At 32.3% G+C, this 19,834-nt stretch overlaps 2 protein-coding genes across 3 annotated transcripts; both read left to right on the top strand.

Annotated features, from left to right (window-relative positions):
* The first annotated feature begins 1,815 nt into the window (after positions 1-1,815).
* On the top strand, positions 1,816-8,922 carry LOC137832908 (probable magnesium transporter NIPA4). Its single transcript, XM_068641301.1, has 9 exons — positions 1,816-2,628; positions 3,596-3,652; positions 4,151-4,241; positions 4,313-4,473; positions 4,564-4,691; positions 4,786-4,923; positions 6,996-7,088; positions 8,211-8,316; positions 8,409-8,922. The coding sequence occupies exons 1-9, from the start codon at positions 2,472-2,474 to the stop codon at positions 8,516-8,518; spliced, it is 1,041 nt and encodes a 346-aa protein (XP_068497402.1). The 5' UTR covers positions 1,816-2,471; the 3' UTR covers positions 8,519-8,922.
* Positions 8,923-10,583: 1,661 nt separating this feature from the next.
* LOC137832895 (protein EI24 homolog) lies at positions 10,584-17,148 on the top strand. Of its 2 annotated transcripts, none has more exons than XM_068641287.1 (11): positions 10,584-10,822; positions 11,839-11,989; positions 12,436-12,488; positions 13,456-13,581; positions 13,700-13,763; positions 13,907-13,992; positions 14,082-14,164; positions 14,662-14,738; positions 14,900-15,015; positions 16,573-16,668; positions 16,849-17,148. In XM_068641287.1, exons 1-10 carry the CDS (start codon positions 10,659-10,661, stop codon positions 16,637-16,639), a joined length of 987 nt encoding a protein of 328 aa, XP_068497388.1. In that variant the 5' UTR covers positions 10,584-10,658; the 3' UTR covers positions 16,640-16,668; positions 16,849-17,148. The 2 variants fall into 2 exon arrangements, with proteins under 2 accessions (XP_068497388.1, XP_068497387.1); XM_068641286.1 differs by having other exon boundaries at positions 10,585-10,822; positions 16,573-16,678.
* Positions 17,149-19,834: the final 2,686 nt, after the last annotated feature.

Raw genomic sequence — 19,834 nt, 5'->3', positions numbered from 1 at the left:
AAAAAACTAACAATATTTAATTAACAATTATTATACATAAATAAGGTATAATCATTTCCATACTTAAAATATTTAGATAGTCTAAAATTTAGATTGAAAAAAAAATTATGAAAAAAAACATATTTAATCTAATATAAAAATAACACCGGATTTTTATTTTATTTTTTATTAAACGTTAATAGATTGGTGTGGAAGTCCAGCTGTGCACCAATGCTACTGTGTAACAACTATACCATAAATGTAATTTATTTTTATATAAATATTTGAAATTGTTAAAATTAAAAAAATTATTAATTTTGTAATTTATCTACCATAATTTTGTATAGTCTGCAAATTTAACTATTTATTATTTTTTAATTTCTCAACTCGATCACTAACCATTTTTAGATTTAAACTCTTTTTTAGCATTTTAGTTTCCAATCTTGATAATTTATTATTATACTAACATATCTGAAATTAAGTAGTTGCTCCCATTTGAATTAAAATCCGAAAATTTAAGACTCAAATATTATAATAAGGGATTACGTATAAAATTCAATTACAACAAATATATTAGGTACAAAATTATTTAATAACATAATTAAAGTGTGAAAATAGTAAGTTACATTTCGTGTGGTGGAGGGTTCACAACAGATGTTAGGATGTAGATAGAGGAAATAAATAGCCACGTGTCAGTCAATTTAGGTATATGGACCATCTTAAAAAACAAGATCTACAAAATGAAAATTGATTTGTACATGATAAAAAAAAAAAAGTGAAGGTAATATTATCTATACCATGGACACACACAAATAAAGAGATACATGTAATTTTTTAAAATATAAGATACGATAATACAGACATAAATAAAGAGATACGTGTAATTTTTAAAACATAGGATAAAGAAATACAAATTTATATATTATATAATTGTTAATTATATAAATTGATAATAAAAAATTATGTGTACAAGTATATTTTAATATTTTTTCAAGAGAAAGAGGTTTCTAATAATTAATTCAAAATGATTTATTTCTTATTTTTAGAAAATTAATGTATATTTCATTTTTAAAATTGTGTTAAAATCGTGTTAGAGTAGTCAAAAATCAAATCAATACTTTTTGAATTTGACACTTCATCGACACGTGTCGTACGAGTGTCAAACACACCATTTAAGTAGAGATGACAAAGCGGGGCGGACCGTACGAGTCGACCCGCGACCCTTTGGTAAAAAACGCAAAGCGGGTTGACCTTTACAACCCGCTAACCCGCAAGAAAAAAAAAATGGATGAAAGTTCTTCTAAGGCGACATCCAATGTTATTGAAATGGAAGAATGTCAATGATGTTTATGTTTAATGTTTTTGAATTAATGTTTTGGAAGTGGAAAAATAATGATATTTGATATTTATTTTAATGTTTTGATGTTGGACTATGTTTGAAAAGGAAGAAAAATGAATTTAGGTTTGATAGGAACAAATATATAGGTTTAATTTGATAAATTTTTAAGAACAAAATATAAAAAAAAAAAAAAAAACGGACTGACCCGCAAATCCGCATGTCAGCTCTTATGCGTGACGGGTCGAGAATTCTAGCCCGCAATAACTCTGCGAGGCAGACCAATCCGGTTCACATTTTTGCGGACCAAGCAGGCTGACCCACTTTGCCACCCCTACATTTAAGAGGAGTGTACGAGTCTCACGTGATATTACATAATTATGAATAAAAAAAACTATAAAAATGAAATTAAAGATAGGGGAAAAATTCGGGTGCACCAAGAACTTGTTACCTTGTCATTATAGCCTTTAAGTTTACTCATTTAAGTCAAAAGTGAAGTTGATTTTGTGATGAACATAAGAACCGATGCCAAAAAATCAGCATGGATCTGATCGACAATGTTGGATCCTAAAATAAGCAATGGCGGCAAAACTTTTTCAACACCCTATAATTCTTTTTTCTTGGAATTAATCAGCAAAAACTATGTAAAAAAATATTAATTTTCAACATAGTTCTCATCGTTTTTCAATTTAATCAGAAAAATAAAAAAAAAGTGCATGATTTTTGATGCGGAAATGAATGGTACTGAGTTGGTTGTTGCAGAGAAGACATCGCAACCATAATAATAATAATATATAAAAAAAAAGAGAAAGAAAAAGGAGGCGAAGAAGAAAAGAGAGTAATTGGTAAAGATGAAGAGCGAATGAAGAAGAAAGAGCGTGTGTTAGTCTCACTCACTCTCACACTGTAAAAAACTGTGTTCTACTTTTTATTTATCTTTGTTCCGATTTCTCTCCCACTTTGTGAATGTGTAATGCTTATGCAATTGCGATTGCAAGCATTTTTCCGATCCAGAGGGAGAGAACCTTTGTGACAGCTGTATCCACCAACGAAAACCCTATTGAGGGTTAGATTCTTCGATTTTCCCTTTCTCCGTAACAAGATCTCACTCGTTCTAGGGTTTTCCATCGCTTCTTCTTCTTCTTCTTCTTCCGCCATGGCCACTTCTTCGGCTTCCAGCTGGCGCGAGGGCATGTCCTCCGACAACATTAAGGGTTTATGCCTCGCTCTCTCCTCCAGCTTCTTCATCGGCGCCAGCTTCATTGTCAAAAAGAAGGGTTTGAAGAAGGCTGGTGCCAGTGGAATCAGGGCCGGTATCCTTCGTTCCTCACCGTCGATTGCATTTCGTTTCGTTTTACTTTTTCTACTGTTCTTGCTTGTTGCTGCCTTTCGTTTTAACTGCTGCTTGTTTCTCCTGCTTCACTGATCTCTGCGTTTTTGCTTTTTTTTCACTTGTTTGGTTTAGTGTACGGAATGGTTTAGGTTAAATTTTCTGGGGATCTGGCGGTTTTTCTTTGTTTCTCTTGGCTACCTGACTTCAATTGTCTGAAATGAAATCTCTTCAAGTTTAAACTCGATTCGTTGTGTTGCATTGTGTTGCGTTGCCAGGTTTTTTTTTTTTATATGATTTCGTCTCGTTTGACAACAAATAGATGTAGAATAAGCACACCGGGTGATATTTTTAAATTTTTCAGACGGGCTTGCAGGGAAAGGGGACATTTTTGTGTGCTCATTTCTTGGAGTTTTTTTTTTTTGGTTGTTTAAACAATTCTTTTCTTGTGCTGCTGGGGATGAAGTGAGTGGCGTGAGATCTAGATTGTTTTAGCGGTGTGTTCACTTTCACTCTGAAAATGGAGTTTGTGTGACCTGAGTTCCTGCTTTAAATGTTAGAAATACGGTGGAATAATCGTCTACTAGTTAAACATTTTCATGTTGTTGTTGCCTTGCTACTTATCTGTAGGGAAATATTTTATTCTTCTTCTGTAGTAGATACATTTTTTTAATATTTAAATGAAATGGAGGCGTGTCAACTCTATTGCTTCAGCCTTAGATTTGTTTGTTTACTAGCGTGCTTATGTTTTTCTTTTGAATTATTTAATCTACAATTAGTTGCTGTATAGGTTTCTGTGTCTCTGGCATCTGCTCTTTCTGTTAGGATGGTTATAGTACAAGTCAGTGCACTCATGTTATCGTGCTGTTACTAGTTTCTATTTGTTTGCTTCATTGACTCCTTGATGGATCATGTGCAATGGTGACTGACTATTCAAGTTTATCTGACAGGAAGTGGAGGTTATTCTTACTTGTATGAGCCACTTTGGTGGGTAGGAATGATAACAAGTGAGTAATACACTATTTTTCTGGTTTTGATAGCACTAAAGAATTGAATGTATAGCTGATTTTTCCTTTCCTAAGTGTATCCCCCGAGTTCCCACTTTTTTTTTTATATTTTTGTTGAGCTCACAGTTACTTTAAAAATGCAGAAAGTAATGTTGTTACTTTACTTTTATAAATTTAGATTGAGTTTTGTTCAGAATCTTAACAAATCCAAAGAACATTGATATGTGTTTTTGCCTTCCATTTTCTGGAACTTATAACCCAAATTTATGCACAAAATAAATAAAGATTGCTAAAGCTTGTACCTTCCATCTAGTCAGTCTAACTTGATCTTTTCTTTCCTTTTTCTTTTGCTTCACACATTTTCCAAGGGAATATTTCATCATGGACAACAGGCCATTTAAAGATGTTAACAAAATTTCATGCACAATTTATTGATGCAAGCTGCCTATTATATTTAAGTAGTTTCAATTTTTTCTAAAATATCTGCAATGTCAACAGTGATTGTAGGAGAGATTGCCAATTTTGCCGCTTATGCATTTGCTCCAGCTATATTGGTCACTCCGCTTGGTGCTCTCAGCATTATTATCAGGCACGGTACAAATTAGCTTCAAATTCTTGCTTGACTATTGGTAAATTCTAACTTGTGATATTTTCTTGCAGTGCTGCTCTTGCTCATATTATTTTACGGGAGAGGCTACATATTTTTGGAATTCTTGGTTGTGTTTTGTGTGTTGTGGGATCTACGACTATTGTTTTGCATGCACCTCAAGAACGGGAAATTGAATCTGTGGCAGAAGTGTGGGCTCTTGCTATGGAGCCAGGTAACCATGTTCCTACGTGACATATCAGTCCCTGTACTCAATAAATGTTATATTGAATGACTAACCAAGAATGTGATCATTCTTCTGCAGCTTTTCTCTTGTATGCAGCTTCAGTTATAACAGCTACTTTTATCCTTATCTTCCACTTCATTCCTCTCTATGGGCAGACACACATAATGGTTTATATTGGTGTTTGTTCCCTTGTAGGCTCTCTAACGGTATGTCTCATTATCTCATTGTTAATGACGTTCTAATAGTTTTTCTCCTTGTTATCCCCCCCTGTATTTGTATTGTAAGGTTTTCCTTCAACAGGTTATGAGTGTGAAAGCTCTTGGAATTGCCATAAAGTTAACACTTAATGGGATGAATCAGCTAATTTTCCCTCAGACTTGGGCATTCACTCTAGTTGTAACATTTTGTGTTCTTACCCAAATGAATTATTTAAACAAGGTACAATTGTTTTTCTTGTTAGTTCCCTGATGTATTTTTTATTTGGTGTACTATTATGCTCTTTTAGCCAACACTCAACTTTTGTAGTGTACTTCTTTTCGTCAACCAGCATCATATACATAATGGTTTAATTGAATTTAAATTATCATTAAGTGAAATCTGTGAAAGTATCATGTATTTAATGTTTTTTTAAATGGCTTTTGATTTTTAAACATTTTATGCATGTAAACTTTTCTTCCTTGTGTTGAGAAGAGTATAAAATCGTCCAAGTGTTGGTTATTTATCTTCTCATCCGACTTATGCATGATATGATTCTTGAACCATGATTTGTTGTGTAAATCTTTTTAACTTTCAACATGTTACCATTGCACATGCCCTTGTGATCTCTAAGTAAACAACTGTAATTGATTGAAAATTTTATCCCATTGTTTAAACATAAGGAACATAGTTCGTCACATCCACTGTTTAGTGAATAAATAGTATCAAATATGTAAAGTAGGGGAATATGTAAAATGGTTGCATTTAAATGATAAGAAAGTCCCCAAGTTTGATAGGAAAATTGACAGCTAAATCGGGAGGAAGATCAACAAGGTAAAAAAGAGAAGTGTGTTTATCAGTTGGCCAAGAATTCATTGTCTTTTAATATTTTTGGGAAAACCCTGAAGCTAAGCTCCCGAGTTTCATCTTTGTAGCATGCAGACTGTTGGAAATTGAAAATCATCCTTCATTTTGAAGTGGATCCACATCTGGAGTTAGAATATTTATGCACATAGAAACTTTGGCTTTTTACGAGTGAGAATATAACGTGTATCTGTCATTCTTTTAGAAGAAATATGATAAGAATGAGTGGTTGGTCACAAAGTAACTTTATTAACATAACAAGGAATTTTAATTAGTACAAAAAGCAAGGAAAACATTAATCTGGAAAGTAGAAATAGTGAATACATTAACAATTACTCATTGAATATATTTTGCTATGGTAGTTCCACTATAAATTCCTCTAAGCTCATGTTTTGCATTATTGATTATGGAAGAGGAACAGTTCTCATGATTTTTCTTGAATCAGTATATTAGTGAATTGAAATTGACATGTTAATCAATATTCAAATGGCTTGCAGGTGGGTAATAAGATAGGAAGAAGGTCTGACAACGCAAGTGTGTTGAATTTTATAATTTAAGACTGGGAGAAGTGTCAATAACACACTATTTATTATTGGCTGAATTTATTAGAAATAACAAATGCAAATAAAGGAAGGTTAAGGCATGGTTGTCAAACTCGAGATAACACTTAGACTCGTGATTTTATTATTATAGGTAGAGAAAATGAATTAACTTGCTATCAAACTCTTTTCTAGATAAATTCAGGACAGTTTGTTAAACTCATGTAAACTCACATAACTCAAGTTAAGAAGTGAGAGTCAACGAGTTTAAAAATTAATGTAATTTTTGACCCCCACCCTAGCCCCGATTGATCCCATAGCTATAGTGTTTTACCAAAGCTCAAATGATTTGGTGAAATTACATCCTTTTCAAAATGTTCACATTAGTAACTTATGTGTGTGCAAATTTATTTATGATTTGGTCATTTAAATGGTTCGATCTCATTTAGCACTAATGTTCTATCAGACTTTATTTTTTGTAAATGCTACTTTTTTTTATTATAAAGTTGAAATGTTGATTTTTTTCCTAAGACTATTATGTTATGGGAATATGTCATTAATAGGTTTTTAATATTATTTTTATATTAGGTAAACCTTTTACGAGTTTACGAGTTGAGTCTACAGAAGCTCCAAGAGTTTACGTAGACTCCGAGTTTGACAACTTTGGGTTTAGGTATCTGAATGGTTTATAATAAGAACAAGTTCATTTTTTTGCATGGCTTGCGGTATTAGGATAAAATTATATGTTTTCATGGTCCTGGATGTATTTTGTTGTGGTTGGTTCTGCTACTTACTAATATTATGCAATTATTTTTATGTATCTTCATCTCATTTTTTGGGGTTTGATGAATAGTTCTTTCTGCTTTATCATTCATTTGATATATATATATATTTTTTCATTTCTGCAATCAGGCACTGGATACTTTTAATACGGCTGTGGTATCTCCTATATATTATGTCATGTTCACAACATTTACCATTGTGGCCAGTGTTATTATGTTCAAGGTAAGTTTTGTTGCTTAACAGGTATAGTTGGACAGCACTTCATTGCTTTGCTTTAAGATTTTATAAATTGTGTTTATAATAATCAGGATTGGTTTATATTGTATAATGTGTTTTAAAGCTTTCTTCATCATTTGAGTTTTAAGTATCTTTCTTTCTACACCACATTATTGTTTGTTTAAAATTCCATTTGTTTTCATTGTGACTGTAAAGTAGCGCGCACCATTATGAAATATATTAATGATACAGGCAGAGAAGCTCAGACTTCAGAATTCTTTTTTGCTTTTGCCTTGTTCTTCAAATTCTTTTTTATTGGCTCTTTGAAAGTTGGAGGCATTTCAGCCTTCTGATTGTTGAGATTTATGCTAGAGTTTTGTCAATTGTCATTAGACTACTTGCTAGTATGTTAAGGTTTAGGAATGTACGAAGGAAACTTGTAGAAGCCTCAATAAGGAGGATAATAGATCAAATGGTAGGAAAGCCCAATCTCCTTTCCAAATGCAGAGTGACCAAGAAAAACTGTGGTGGAAACCTTTACGAAGGATTTAGGAGTCAATAATATAGATATGATTTATGATATAGAGTATTATGACACTGGTTGGATGGAGTGTGTAACCAATCCGTTAGTGTGGAAAGAATTAAGCTCTTTTTTTTCTAATTGCTGACACTCCGCAGATACTTGTTTTAAGTGTATCTGAATGTATCTGTGTCTAAAACGTCCTTGACATTGATTGCTGGCCTGATGAATGTGTTGGTGCATCACAAATGCTTAATATAATTTTAATTTGGTGTTGTCACATGATCTTCGACGATATTTGTATACTGGTTGTTAACTATGTCAACATAGTTTTATTTGCCTATACCCTACCTCTGATAAACTGCTTGCAAATGAAGTGCGAGGTAGATGCTTTTATGAACACACGTGAGTGTAGATTCAATAGGTTGTGAAACAACTTTTGTTGCTTCCCTTAATAAGCATGCGGCAATGCAAATATTTAATTTCATCACTTTAATTGTCATGCAACTGATGTTCAAGACACCAGTTCAATTGTTTCTTGCACATCAATGTCTGTCCAGTCTGCCATATTTTGAAAGCTAACCTTTGTGAATTGAATTTGATGTCAGGACTGGGATAGGCAAAGCCCAACACAAGTTATCACAGAAATATGTGGGTTTGTGACCATTCTTTCAGGAACTTTTCTTCTGCACAAAACCAAGGATATGGCTGATGGTATGATCTATCACTGCTGCTCAGAAGTACTTCTTCATATAGGGCCTTGGAAGTCTTCAGACGTGTTTTATTAATAATAATTTTATGTGCAGGTTTACAGACATCTATATCTATTAGACTTCCTAAGCATTCAGAAGAGGATGGGTTTGATGGTGGTGAAGGCATTCCTCTTAGACGGCAAGAGTCGATGAGATCAACATGATAATATTTGTTGTATAACAACATGTTGCTTTTCTGAATGAGCTTGAGGCACTTGGGAGGGATTTTGCCAAGGTCGTCTGTATTTTACTGATTATTTCCCTCCCTCCCAGTCATATTTTTTTCCTGATACAGTTGGAGTCGAAGAATGAGAGTTTCCTATCAATCTTCTTTTGGCCTCCTGATGATTATGCTTTATGATCTTGCCTTGCATACTCCTCTACTCTCCTCCATACCCACCCAAGACAAACCCCAGTGTAATTTTCTGCACATTGATTATATATAGTGTACCTCACTTGAATGAAAATATTCATCATCAAATTTTGAACTGGACAGCATTGCAATGTTATTATCACTGTCTGCTGCTGCCATTTGAACTCCAGCTGAATATGGAAATCAGGATATGTAGATTGCCTGCCTCATTGTTTTACATTTCAGTTCATATATATATACATTCAGCACTATGCATGGTAAAATGGTACTCAAATGATAATATAAACAGTACTTCTGTTATTCTTTTTTAACTATAGTATTTTTCTTTACAGATGTACAGTGTATTTTGAACTAGTTACTGCAAGAAATAGGAGTTTCTTGTGAATTTTCAAGAAACTACAAGATATTTCAGAGTAATGTCTGTCAACAAAGATTAAAAAAGAAACCCTGGAATCGTAACACACTTTATTTGTTACAAAAGAACAAAATGAGAATATAGAAAAGTTAGTAAAACGAATGATTGTACAAAAATATATTTAAAGTAGTTTAAATCTTTTATAAATAACTGTTTTATAAAACAAGTAGATTTTAAGTCTAATTAATTTTATAAAATTGGTTTAAATATGAAGTTTGTATTTAATTTATATACTATGAAATGTTAACAATTTTTTTTTTTTTATGTTGAGAGTATCAACTTGAATTTATGTAAAAAATGAATTTTAAGCTTAATTCAATTAAAATTAAATATATAGACTTTTTTTTTGTCGTTTTACTAAAATAAAATCAATACATTTTTGTTAAGCTTGAGTTTGAAAAAAAAAATCACATGCAATTCACAATACCTCTTATTTATATATATATATATATATATATATATATATAAACAACTTATATGTTAAATTACTGATGGTTTTGAAATTTTAAAGAGTTTTACTCTCACAATTTTTTAAAGGACCGTGATTATCTTTTGTGACGTTTTATTAGTTTATATTAACTATTTATATTTCAAAGTTAGTTTTTAATTTTTTATTAAGTTGAAATATTGGTTTTTTATTTATTTTTAAATTAAAGTTTAACGGAAAGAAGTCTGGTAGATGATAGTGAAATCTTTAAGTGAGGAAAATAAATTAGAGTAATTTAATTCTTTTTTGTGTATATAGTACTATCTTTATTAATTATTGCAGATAAATTCAAGAACAAAATAAAAACTAATTTAATTAAAATTAATGATGTCGTTGAGAGGCACGTGCCCACAACTTAATTCTATAATTACAAGTTTATTAAAAGAATTCTAATATAACTATCATCTTAGCTTATGTGAATTAGCAACTTCTATTTTTTACATTAAAAACTATAATAACATTTTTTATCTTTATTTTATATTTGAGCCTTTTAATCATTCTTTATTATTTTCTACCTTTATTTTAAAATTAAATTAACGTGTTTTTAAAAATTGATCTATAATAGAAATATTGTATTCTAACTTAAATAGTCATTATAAATATATATATATATATATATATATATATAAAGTAAGAAATGTTCGTTTCAAATTTTTTCCATAATATTCATTATAATTTCAAAATCTATGTTTGTTAAGCAGTTATAAGAAAATATTTCTGAATATCTTTTACTTTTAGGAGAAATATTGTAAAAAAATTTAATTTTTTTGATAAAAACTAATTTAAAATGTTCCTAAATATAGTATTCCGAGTATAATATTTTAAAAAATGTGATATTGAATTATAAGATGGTAAGTTGAAACAAATGCCAATTATAAAATAAAGTTATTGTAAAATCTAATATAATAAAAATAGAAAAAAAATTCAACGGAAGAACAGAAAAAAAAAAAAAAACTTAGCGTGATGAAGTAAAAGGGCTGTGAAGAGTGTTTGCGATTGCTTTGTTTGGTTTGTTTGCAGAAACAGAGAATGGAAGTGAGCGGCAAAGTGAAGATGGCTGCTTCTCTTTGGTTTGAAGGCTTAGGAGAAGCTTGTTGTCTTCATCGCGTTGTTCTTCTCTGTATGAGGTCCAACAACCTTTTGATGCGTACTGGCCAGTGTTTCCTCTTAAATGGTTTCATTTTCTTAGGAAGGTATTTTTTTTTCCCATCAATCACATGCAATTTTCTTTTCTCCACACACCCTTTTATCCATTTTAACAAAAAATCAACACCTAATACCATAACTCTGTACTCAGAAGTCAAATTTTGGAATCCAATGGATGTCAGACAACCTTTGTTACATGTCTTTTCTTGTGTTGTGAGTGTGATCAATTTACTATATTGGGTTGTTGGGGGCACAGGTAGATAACCAGGAGGGTTGTTGTTGCATGGTTCTTCATAAGGAATGGAGAAATAGGAGAGTTTTGAGGGTTGGACTCAACAATTTACTTCAATTTTAAGTTTTTAGTCTCCTTTGTTATGGAAAATGGTTGTCAAACATTTATATACTGGTGTTGTGTGAGTACCATTTTGCTCCTCTTGATTGAGTCTTCAGCAGTTTTCACAAAAATATATTATTCAGTGTGAAAAATTAAAAATATCTGTTTTTCATTCACTTCTCAACCGTAGAGTTCATGGTGCTTTCAGGCTTTGAGGATTACATAGTTAGAGTTTATCATTCCACTCTGTCTGTTCATATGTTGTTTATGATATTTTCAAATAGGCATTAATTGGGCACACCGAATTTTGGGAACTGAAATATTTGATTGACAATCCTTTTGATATCAGCCTTTCAACAAAATCAATCTTTTTCTCCAATTCCCTGGAATATACGTCTCAATTTGAGTTGTTGGTAAGCTAGCTGTTTGTGCTCGGCTGAGTGGGTTTTGGAGGGGCTAAGGTCTGCAAAAGGAGATCTGTTTGTCTCTTAAAACTGCTTTGCTCTTTGAAATAATTGAACTAGCTTCAATTTATTTTAACACATTGAATAAGAATTTGCTGCAAAGAATTGGATTATGTATACTTTTGATATAATGAGTGGAATAAATCTGATTGACATTTATGGATTGATACCTGCATCTTTTTGTCATCTATGGATTGTCCTGCACAAGTTACGAATCTAAATTCTACTTGTATAATAATTTGAAAATCTTTACATTTTTGTGCAGTATATTCGCCCTAAAGTCGGTTGTGATCCCTGCATTGTGGTGGATATTACCTGGTCAATGCTCACAGTTTGTTTCTCATGAACTGTGTGACTTAGGTGGCACTTTGAAATTTTATTCTTTCTTACGTCTTGCACTCATTCAGCTCTGTTATGTAAGTATGAAATATACTCTTTTTAAAGTGCACATTTTACCATACAAAGTACTTTGTTGTGTTTCTTTCCAAGTTGATTTTGTTTTCCATTATAACACGCATGAATTTTCAGTTTTCAGTATTTATATTATTTGAAAGATCTACTGATTATCCTGAACTAATGCAACTTTGACAAGCCTTGCCTTGAATGTTTACATAATTGCCAAACTAACATTTGCAGAATCTATTGATGAGAAAAGCGTGGAAGGTCTAATGGAAATATGAAATTTCAAAAGTCAATGTTTGAAATGCTAGTTGCATAATTCATGATAGGATTTTTTCATTTGCTTTTGATGCAATGCATTTTAGATATTTTTATGTATCTAGTTTGCACAAGAAAAAACTGTGCAATTGAATTGTTTTTCCATTTAATCTGTTGAGATTGTCCTTCTTTTTGTTCCCTGCAGGTTCTCTGGTTTTACCCATTATACGTGTTCAGCATAGTTCTTAGCACAATTTGGTAATGTTTTCTTTGTAATCATCTGTCTTGCGTCTTTATTTTCATGTTCTATATGTTGGGTTGCCCTTTGTTGTTTGTGTTCGTGGTCAAGTTTTTTCATATTTGTATATGTGATGGAATTTTCATCAACCAGGTAAAATAAACAAAGTGCTTTTAGAGGGAGTAGATATTCTCCAAAGACGAAAACAACACCAAAAAGTAGAAATATTATAGCCTTTCAATCCCATCCTATATCCATATATACAATCCTCCCAAATAAATATTATAAATTGCTTATCCAAAATCAGTGCTGGGATGGAATTCTTGTCGGAAATTATAGTTTATGAAGTTCTTATATGGAAGAGTGATCATGTAGAAGGGATGAGGTTGTTTTAGAGTTTTCTACCCGAAGCTTCAATTGGAGGTTTCTTCATTACTAGGTGCTTTCATCTAGAGGTTTGTGGTAAGATGTAAATCACTTGCATGGCTATCCATAGAATTGATGCCATTGACTTGATTGAGGCTTATGTGGTGGCTATTAAATCCACTCTCCAATCAATAGACATTGTTGCAAAATTGTGGCTTGAAATTGAAGGAACTAATAGTTTGGTTGAATGATCATTTGGACAAATTAAGTTCCTTGACGAGTAGCATCAGGAACCTAAGATGCACATATTTCTGAGATGGCATTTCCGTGTGCCCGACATGGCCCGGCATGTGAATCAAACATTACTCATTTCGTGTGGTTTGTCATCCTTCTTCATGTTTACTCCTTTGCAAGTCATTGTCTATCAAACTAGAGTGGAAATCCATTAGGTTGGATGTCTAGAGGAAAAATTTGCAAGGCTAGGAGGTTTCCCCACAGTTGGAAGCTCTTGCTCTTGTTTTTATATTTGTTTTTTCCTGTTTCTTGCTGTGCTGAATATACCAGTCTCCCTAAGATAGATGGGATTTATTCCTATCTGAATTGCTAATAGAATGTTTTTAGGTACAATGACATTGCCAAGTATGGGTATGCTGCAATGGGAAGATCTAAGCTTACTGTAGAGAAAGGCTCAAGCCAAAACAACTCACCAACTGTACAAAATGTAAAAGGACCCTCTGGTCTGGGAGGGTAAAGTTCTAATTAATAGTTACTTCATAGAGCAATGTTTTTTCTTATTTTCTATTTGATATCTGTTCTTTTCGGGGTAAATGGTGTAAAGGTCAGCTACTGTGTTTACTTAATTCAGGGTCATGATTGGAATAGGACAGCAGGTGTACTCGATACTCCTTTTGAGTGTTTTTTTTCTTGAGGTATTAAAATCATTACAATTTCAGTTTCCTTGAGTATAGGATAATATATATATATATATATATATATACATGCCTTGATATGCAGTAAAATCGATTGTCCTTGGTGTTATCCTTATATATGCTATTTTTGATGTTAAATGCAGGTCTATGCAACAGGTTTTGTACCATACATAGGCAAGCTGATTAATTTTTTACTCCTTTCCTGGATGTATGCATATTACTGCTTCGAGTATGTGGTCCATAATTTCATCTATTACTTGATGTCTTTATTAATTGACCTCTTTCAATCACGGCTCATTAAATATGTTTTTTTAATAGGTACAAATGGAACTTCAATGAAGTGGCTCTCGACAGAAGGCTGGACTACTTTGAGTCTTACTGGCCATTTTTTGCTGGTTTTGGTTAGTATACTTGAAGTCAACTGGCAGTAATTGTGAGAATTTAACAAATCATCTTAGCTAGAGAATTTCATATGTTAGATCATGAGGATTTCCTTTGATTGATTTTATGGGATAAAAAACAGCTTATAATACTAAGCTTAGGAGGAAGAACAGTTCCTTTTTTGTGTTTTCTAGTAAAAGATAAATCATAATCAGTTTCTGTAACACGTGTAAGTGACAAAGTTATTGGTTGTTGGTGGAAGGATGATGACTAAGGGAGTATGGATGAGGTTTGGAGAATTTCAACAATGTGGTGTGGGAAGTTAGTAAGCACAATCCATATAATTCATATTGAAATTGTCTCCTTAGCTGTTGAAGTTTAAAATTCATTCTTAATTCTATCATCTTGAAGAATGATGAACTACATTGGAACAATTTTTTTGTATTATATATGGTCCAGTACTTTATCTTATGATTCGTATGATGTTTGAGTTAATATGTAATTTATGTCCCTGCAGGGAGCCCATGTGTTTTGGCCATATTCTTTTTCTCTCCCCTAGTTAGTTATGGGATTATGGCTATACTTTTCCCACTGGTATGGTAATTATGTTGTTTATTTCCCTTCTAGTTCGTTCTTTATCCTGCACTTTTTTATGCATTTTGCATTTCCTTTTGATATTCAAAACTAAAATATCATGTTAACTATATCATGAATAAACTATATAGTGAACTAGAAACATACATTGTATATTTCAGTTTGTTCTAACTGCAACTGGGTCAGAGTCTGAGCAAGAAATATCCTTCGAAAAACACAAGTGGAGAGCTGCTGGAGTGGAAAGACTTCCAATATTTTATGTTGCAGACAAAGTGTCGTAAGTTCTTCAATGCTTATCCCTTTGTTCTAGACATTGCATTACTAAACTTAGCTACTAGGCAAGTAGACCCAAAAGGTGAACATTGCCTAATGATTTTATATGATAATTAAGGGCACTACTTGCTCTGGTAAGTGCTAGTTGTTTCAATGATGATGAAAATTGCATTTTTCTGTGTTAATTTGACCAATTTGAGGTTGCCAAATTCTTGTTAGTAACCATACATTTCCTTCCCCTCTTCTTTGTTGCTGCCTCTAAATACATGGATTTTTCAGTTGAAAATATATGTTAAAAGTATATATTATTTTTTGATAGAAATCTTCAGTGTGCTATAGATGGAAAATGGTGCTAGTCGAATTGTTTGGAACTCTATTAAAATTGTGGTTATTATTTATCTAAGGAATTGTCTAAGGTTATCAAGGTTATCAGACTCGAGAGTCTACTTAGACTCGTGGGAGTCCAGTAAACTCGACTCGTAAACCCGACTCGTAGACTCGTAAGAGTCTACTTTACATAAAAAATTTAACAAAAAAATAATTCATGATACAATTTCCATAATATTGAAATAAATAAGTTCATACACCAACAAAAACTAAAGCAATACAAATGTTATCGAGGTTAAAAGTCTCATTCATCTAATGCCTCCATTAAATGTTTTAAAAAAATCCAATCTGCCCCAAGCCAAATTGAAAAACCCAGCCCAATTTAAAAAGTCCAAACCTAATTTAAACAACCCTAACCCTAAACCCAAACCCAATCTGTCCCAACCCTAAAAATCCACCGCAGCAACAACATGTACATGCGCGGCGAGTTGCGAAGAGCAGCAGGAGGTGCGACGACGATGTGCGGCGAGGTACGACGACGATTCGCGGCGAGGTGCGACGAGCGGCACAGTGCGCTGCAACGAGGAGGCTTGACGGCAGTGAGGAAGATGGCACCGTGAGCGTGAAAGAAACCCTAATCACAATGGAACACACTGTTTTGGGCCATTTTTTCGCAACTCGGTGACTCGGCCTTAAACTCGCGAGTTTGACCGAGTTTGACCGAGTCAACTCCGAGTTTACTAAAAAACGAGTTTACTTCCGAGTCGACTCGTCAACCCTCCGCTGACCCTTAAACTCGTAAGGGTTTACGAGTTAACCCTAGAGTTTGATAACCTTGAAGGTTATATTGTTATGGTTCTAAATGGTTCTGTGTTATTCTAGCGGATGATCAAGTTTCATAACCAGTTGATCTCATTTGTCATATAAAAGCACTAAACTTGGGGAGTAAAAATTTGTGTACGTCTGTTATCTCTTTCTGTGGTGAAGTTAGGACTTAAGACACTGTTAAGGGTATTGGGATTGTGATGACTAATGTTTTCTGATGCTCAACTTATTTCTGGTACTTTATCCTTTATCCAGAGTGTCTTTTTTTTTATTAGTATGAGGGACATTATGAAATCAATGAATCACTATTTGATCAACCAAAACTTCTGGTAACGAGTTAATGCCTGGTGAACCTGCATAATGTATTGTCATTTAAGCCAAGCTGATTGGTATAATGGTATATGCGCAGGTTGTGGATGTTATCTCTTTTACCCCTGGAAAAAGGGGACCAGGTGCAAGACAGAAAAGAACAATAAGGTTGTCATGGTCAGTTATTCTGGCATTGGTGAGGACAAGTGAGAACACAAACTGGTTTTGTCATCAAAGCCTGTATTCATTTTATACTTTACTGTGCAAATAGTTATTCAGCATATGAGCAACTCCTCACCACCTTCCACTTTCACTTCTGCTAAAAGTTGATCAATTTGTTTGGTTTGCTATATCTGTGTGCTGTTTATTGCTGCAGGACAAATATTATGTAACTGATGCGATAGGTTGCACACGTGACTTGAGAATTCAGACGCAGAGAGTTAAGTCACTAACCACTGGCAGATAAAAATCAGCAAAGTGGACCACATTACACAGAAAATTACTGTATATTGTAGGATTCTACTCCTTCCTAAACATTTCATACAAATCATGCTGTATTTAAAGTGACATGGTCATTCAAATTTGAAGTGTGCATATATCTTTGAAGCACTGATGGGATGCTACTCTTTCAAATTCTCCTTCATCTAATGCCAGGGTTTCAGTTCTTTTTCTTCAAGCAGTATATATACACATACATATAACATACATATATATACACATACATATATACACACACACACATATATATATATATATATATATATATATATATTTAGCTTCTCCATTGTTTTTAACATACATACATATTTTTTTTTATCAGAATAACCCTCTACATTCTCCTGTTTTTAAATCAACATTTATCATTTTTATGTTTTTAATTGATGACGTTTATCTTCTTCTGTTTTTAGTAAATGGCCAAATTAATATTAAAATTTTGAATATAAAACTTAAAGACTTATTCACGAACAAAAAAATTGATTGATTTAATTTATAGAAAATTTGTTCTCCTGTTTGAAATTGAGATTTTGTATTCAATTTTTAGCATATGTGAAAACTCAATATGGTTAGTGTTTTACTCAATAAATTAAAAACATATTCGTTATAGAAAAACAAATTGTATCCTACTTTAATTTTTCTAAATTTTTTCATTTCTTTCATTAAGTTTTGTGAATATTACACTTTTAAATAAAATAAAATAAGTGTATGTCACTTGATTAAAATATAAAAAAATCAATTTTATTTATTAAAAATAATTTGTTTATTTTAAGATTGGAAGAGTGCTTGACTTCACAGAAAATAAATTTTTCAAGTAAATAATAATTAAAATGTTGCATAGGATAGTGCATGTAGAGTTTTTTTTTTTAAATAACTTAAAATAAAACATAATTTTTAATAATTATTATGTATACTTAGAAAATAAAAAATTAAATATGTTAATTTTTTAATATTTTCTTTTATTGATTGAGAGAATTTGTTAAAAGTTAGGGACAACACAATTCAACGTCAAAAAACAGCGTAGTTGAAATAATTAATTATTTACTTTCTTTTGTTTTTAAAATATTTAAAAATAAAAACAGACTTATTACTTGTACTTACGTTTATGGATTATATTTTATAATTAATATATTATATCTAATGCATTTTTTACAATAAATTTATTTAGCCCTCACTCTCTCAGAGAAATAAGTGTTAAGGACAAACTCTGTAATAACCTTTCCACATTTATTAAATTATTAACAAGAATTTGTATTTCAATAAATTTCATTAAATAAAAAATTGTTACTGACATATTTGATTTTTATATTAATTTTTTTTTATATAATTTGTATTATTTTATTCGACATGTTATGCTGTGGGAAAGTGTTCAGCAGAAAAAACATAAAAGCAGTGGAAGAGTGCTAGAAGAGAATCATTGTCCCATGAGTTTCACGACCACGCGCGCCACTGTTGAGAAATCACACTTGCTTTGCTCCAAACCAAACCCGCACTTGGGAGCCATATGATTGGAGCACGTGAAGCGCGTGGCACTTTATTTTCATTGCATTATTATTATTATGATTCGGTGAGGTGGTCCCTACCAGATACTTAATACAACTTGATGGATGGATGGACGGATCTGCACTGTACACGTGTCACTACAGTCCATCCTGGCCGTCCATTTCTTCAATCAATCCTTTCTCTCTCTCTCTCTCTCATCATTCCTCATGTCCTTTCCTTAAACACATAAAGTGAAAAACCCCAAAACACATCTTCCAATATCCAAATAATTAAAGGCTAAATATTTGTTTAATCCTAAGGTCAAAACTTGTGCTTTTTCATTATCAATAATAGTCCTACTAAAACCCTTCTATTTAGCACTACCCCACTATAATATATTATACCCAATTTCATAGCTTTTGAAAGCTGGATTCATGCCAAGGTGAGAAAGATAACAACCCACCAACTTTTTTAATCTTATTTTGATAAAAAAAGGTAAATTTTACTGTAAAGTGAGTGAAAGTTTAGTTTTGTCTGCTAAGAAAGTAGAAAGATAGGGGTATCCTATGGTGTGTTTCCCTCCTGAATCACAATCATAATATGCCATATCCACATGTTAGGAAATGACTAAAACATCTTATGATTCATCTATGTATCACTTTTCTTTTAGTTTATTGATGCATATATATATATATATATACCAGCATTCATTTTATTTGGGGTGTCCTAAAACAACATAGATGGAGGTAGCATCATAGCTGAATCATAGATGAATGGGAGATCTGGTTTCATTATAGACCACCATAGCATACATCTTTATAACTTACCCATTTCCAAGTTTTGAATGTTATACAATTCCAAAACTAACATTATTGAGTGTCCACAACTTCCTTTTAAAGTTAGAGTAATCAATGATCTCTCTCTCTCCCTGGAAAATAGGTTGTGAGATTGAAAATAGTATGAAAATTGGAATGGAAGTATAGAAATAAGAAAGTGGGATCCAAAGAATGAGTGTTGTGTGCATAGGAAATAAGGGTGAATGGTTAAAAGTGTGAGGTGATGAAAATGGAAAAATAAGAAAGAGAGAATGATTGAGCAATGAACAGAGGCTAGTAATCTGAAATTGACTGTTAAAGTCAACACCAAAGTCATTTTCCTTGCCGTCCTGCTTTGTTCATTATGTATGCATCCCTCATTTCTCTTTCTCTTTCTCTTCCTTTTGTCCTTTCCCCATCTCTATTATTCATTCAATCTTCAACTTTCCCATTTTCCCACTCCTTTCACACACTCTTACCACCACCTTTTTCATCATCTTTGCATAACCAGTTGTTTAAATATCATACCATCATCAATGTCAAACCAACCTCTCACTTCCTAAACCTATG

The sequence above is a fragment of the Phaseolus vulgaris genome, chromosome 6, assembly GCF_000499845.2.
Source record: "Phaseolus vulgaris cultivar G19833 chromosome 6, P. vulgaris v2.0, whole genome shotgun sequence".
NCBI classification, from domain to species: Eukaryota; Viridiplantae; Streptophyta; class Magnoliopsida; order Fabales; family Fabaceae; genus Phaseolus; species Phaseolus vulgaris.
The sequence above is the reverse complement of the archived record's forward strand: the minus strand, read 5'-3'. Positions and strand labels throughout refer to the sequence as shown.

Bases quoted from the DNA above. Each gene is read 5' to 3' on its own strand.
- LOC137832908 (XM_068641301.1), top strand. From the start codon at position 2,472: ATGGCCACTTCTTCGGCTTCCAGCTGGCGCGAGGGCATGTCCTCCGAC. The intron at 4,692-4,785 runs GTATGTCTCATT...TTCCTTCAACAG, and splicing joins CCCTTGTAGGCTCTCTAACG to GTTATGAGTGTGAAAGCTCT. The intron at 8,317-8,408 runs GTATGATCTATC...TTTTATGTGCAG, and splicing joins AACCAAGGATATGGCTGATG to GTTTACAGACATCTATATCT.
- LOC137832895 (XM_068641287.1), top strand. From the start codon at position 10,659: ATGGAAGTGAGCGGCAAAGTGAAGATGGCTGCTTCTCTTTGGTTTGAA. The intron at 13,764-13,906 runs GTATTAAAATCA...TGTTAAATGCAG, and splicing joins TGAGTGTTTTTTTTCTTGAG to GTCTATGCAACAGGTTTTGT. The intron at 14,165-14,661 runs GTTAGTATACTT...ATGTCCCTGCAG, and splicing joins GCCATTTTTTGCTGGTTTTG to GGAGCCCATGTGTTTTGGCC.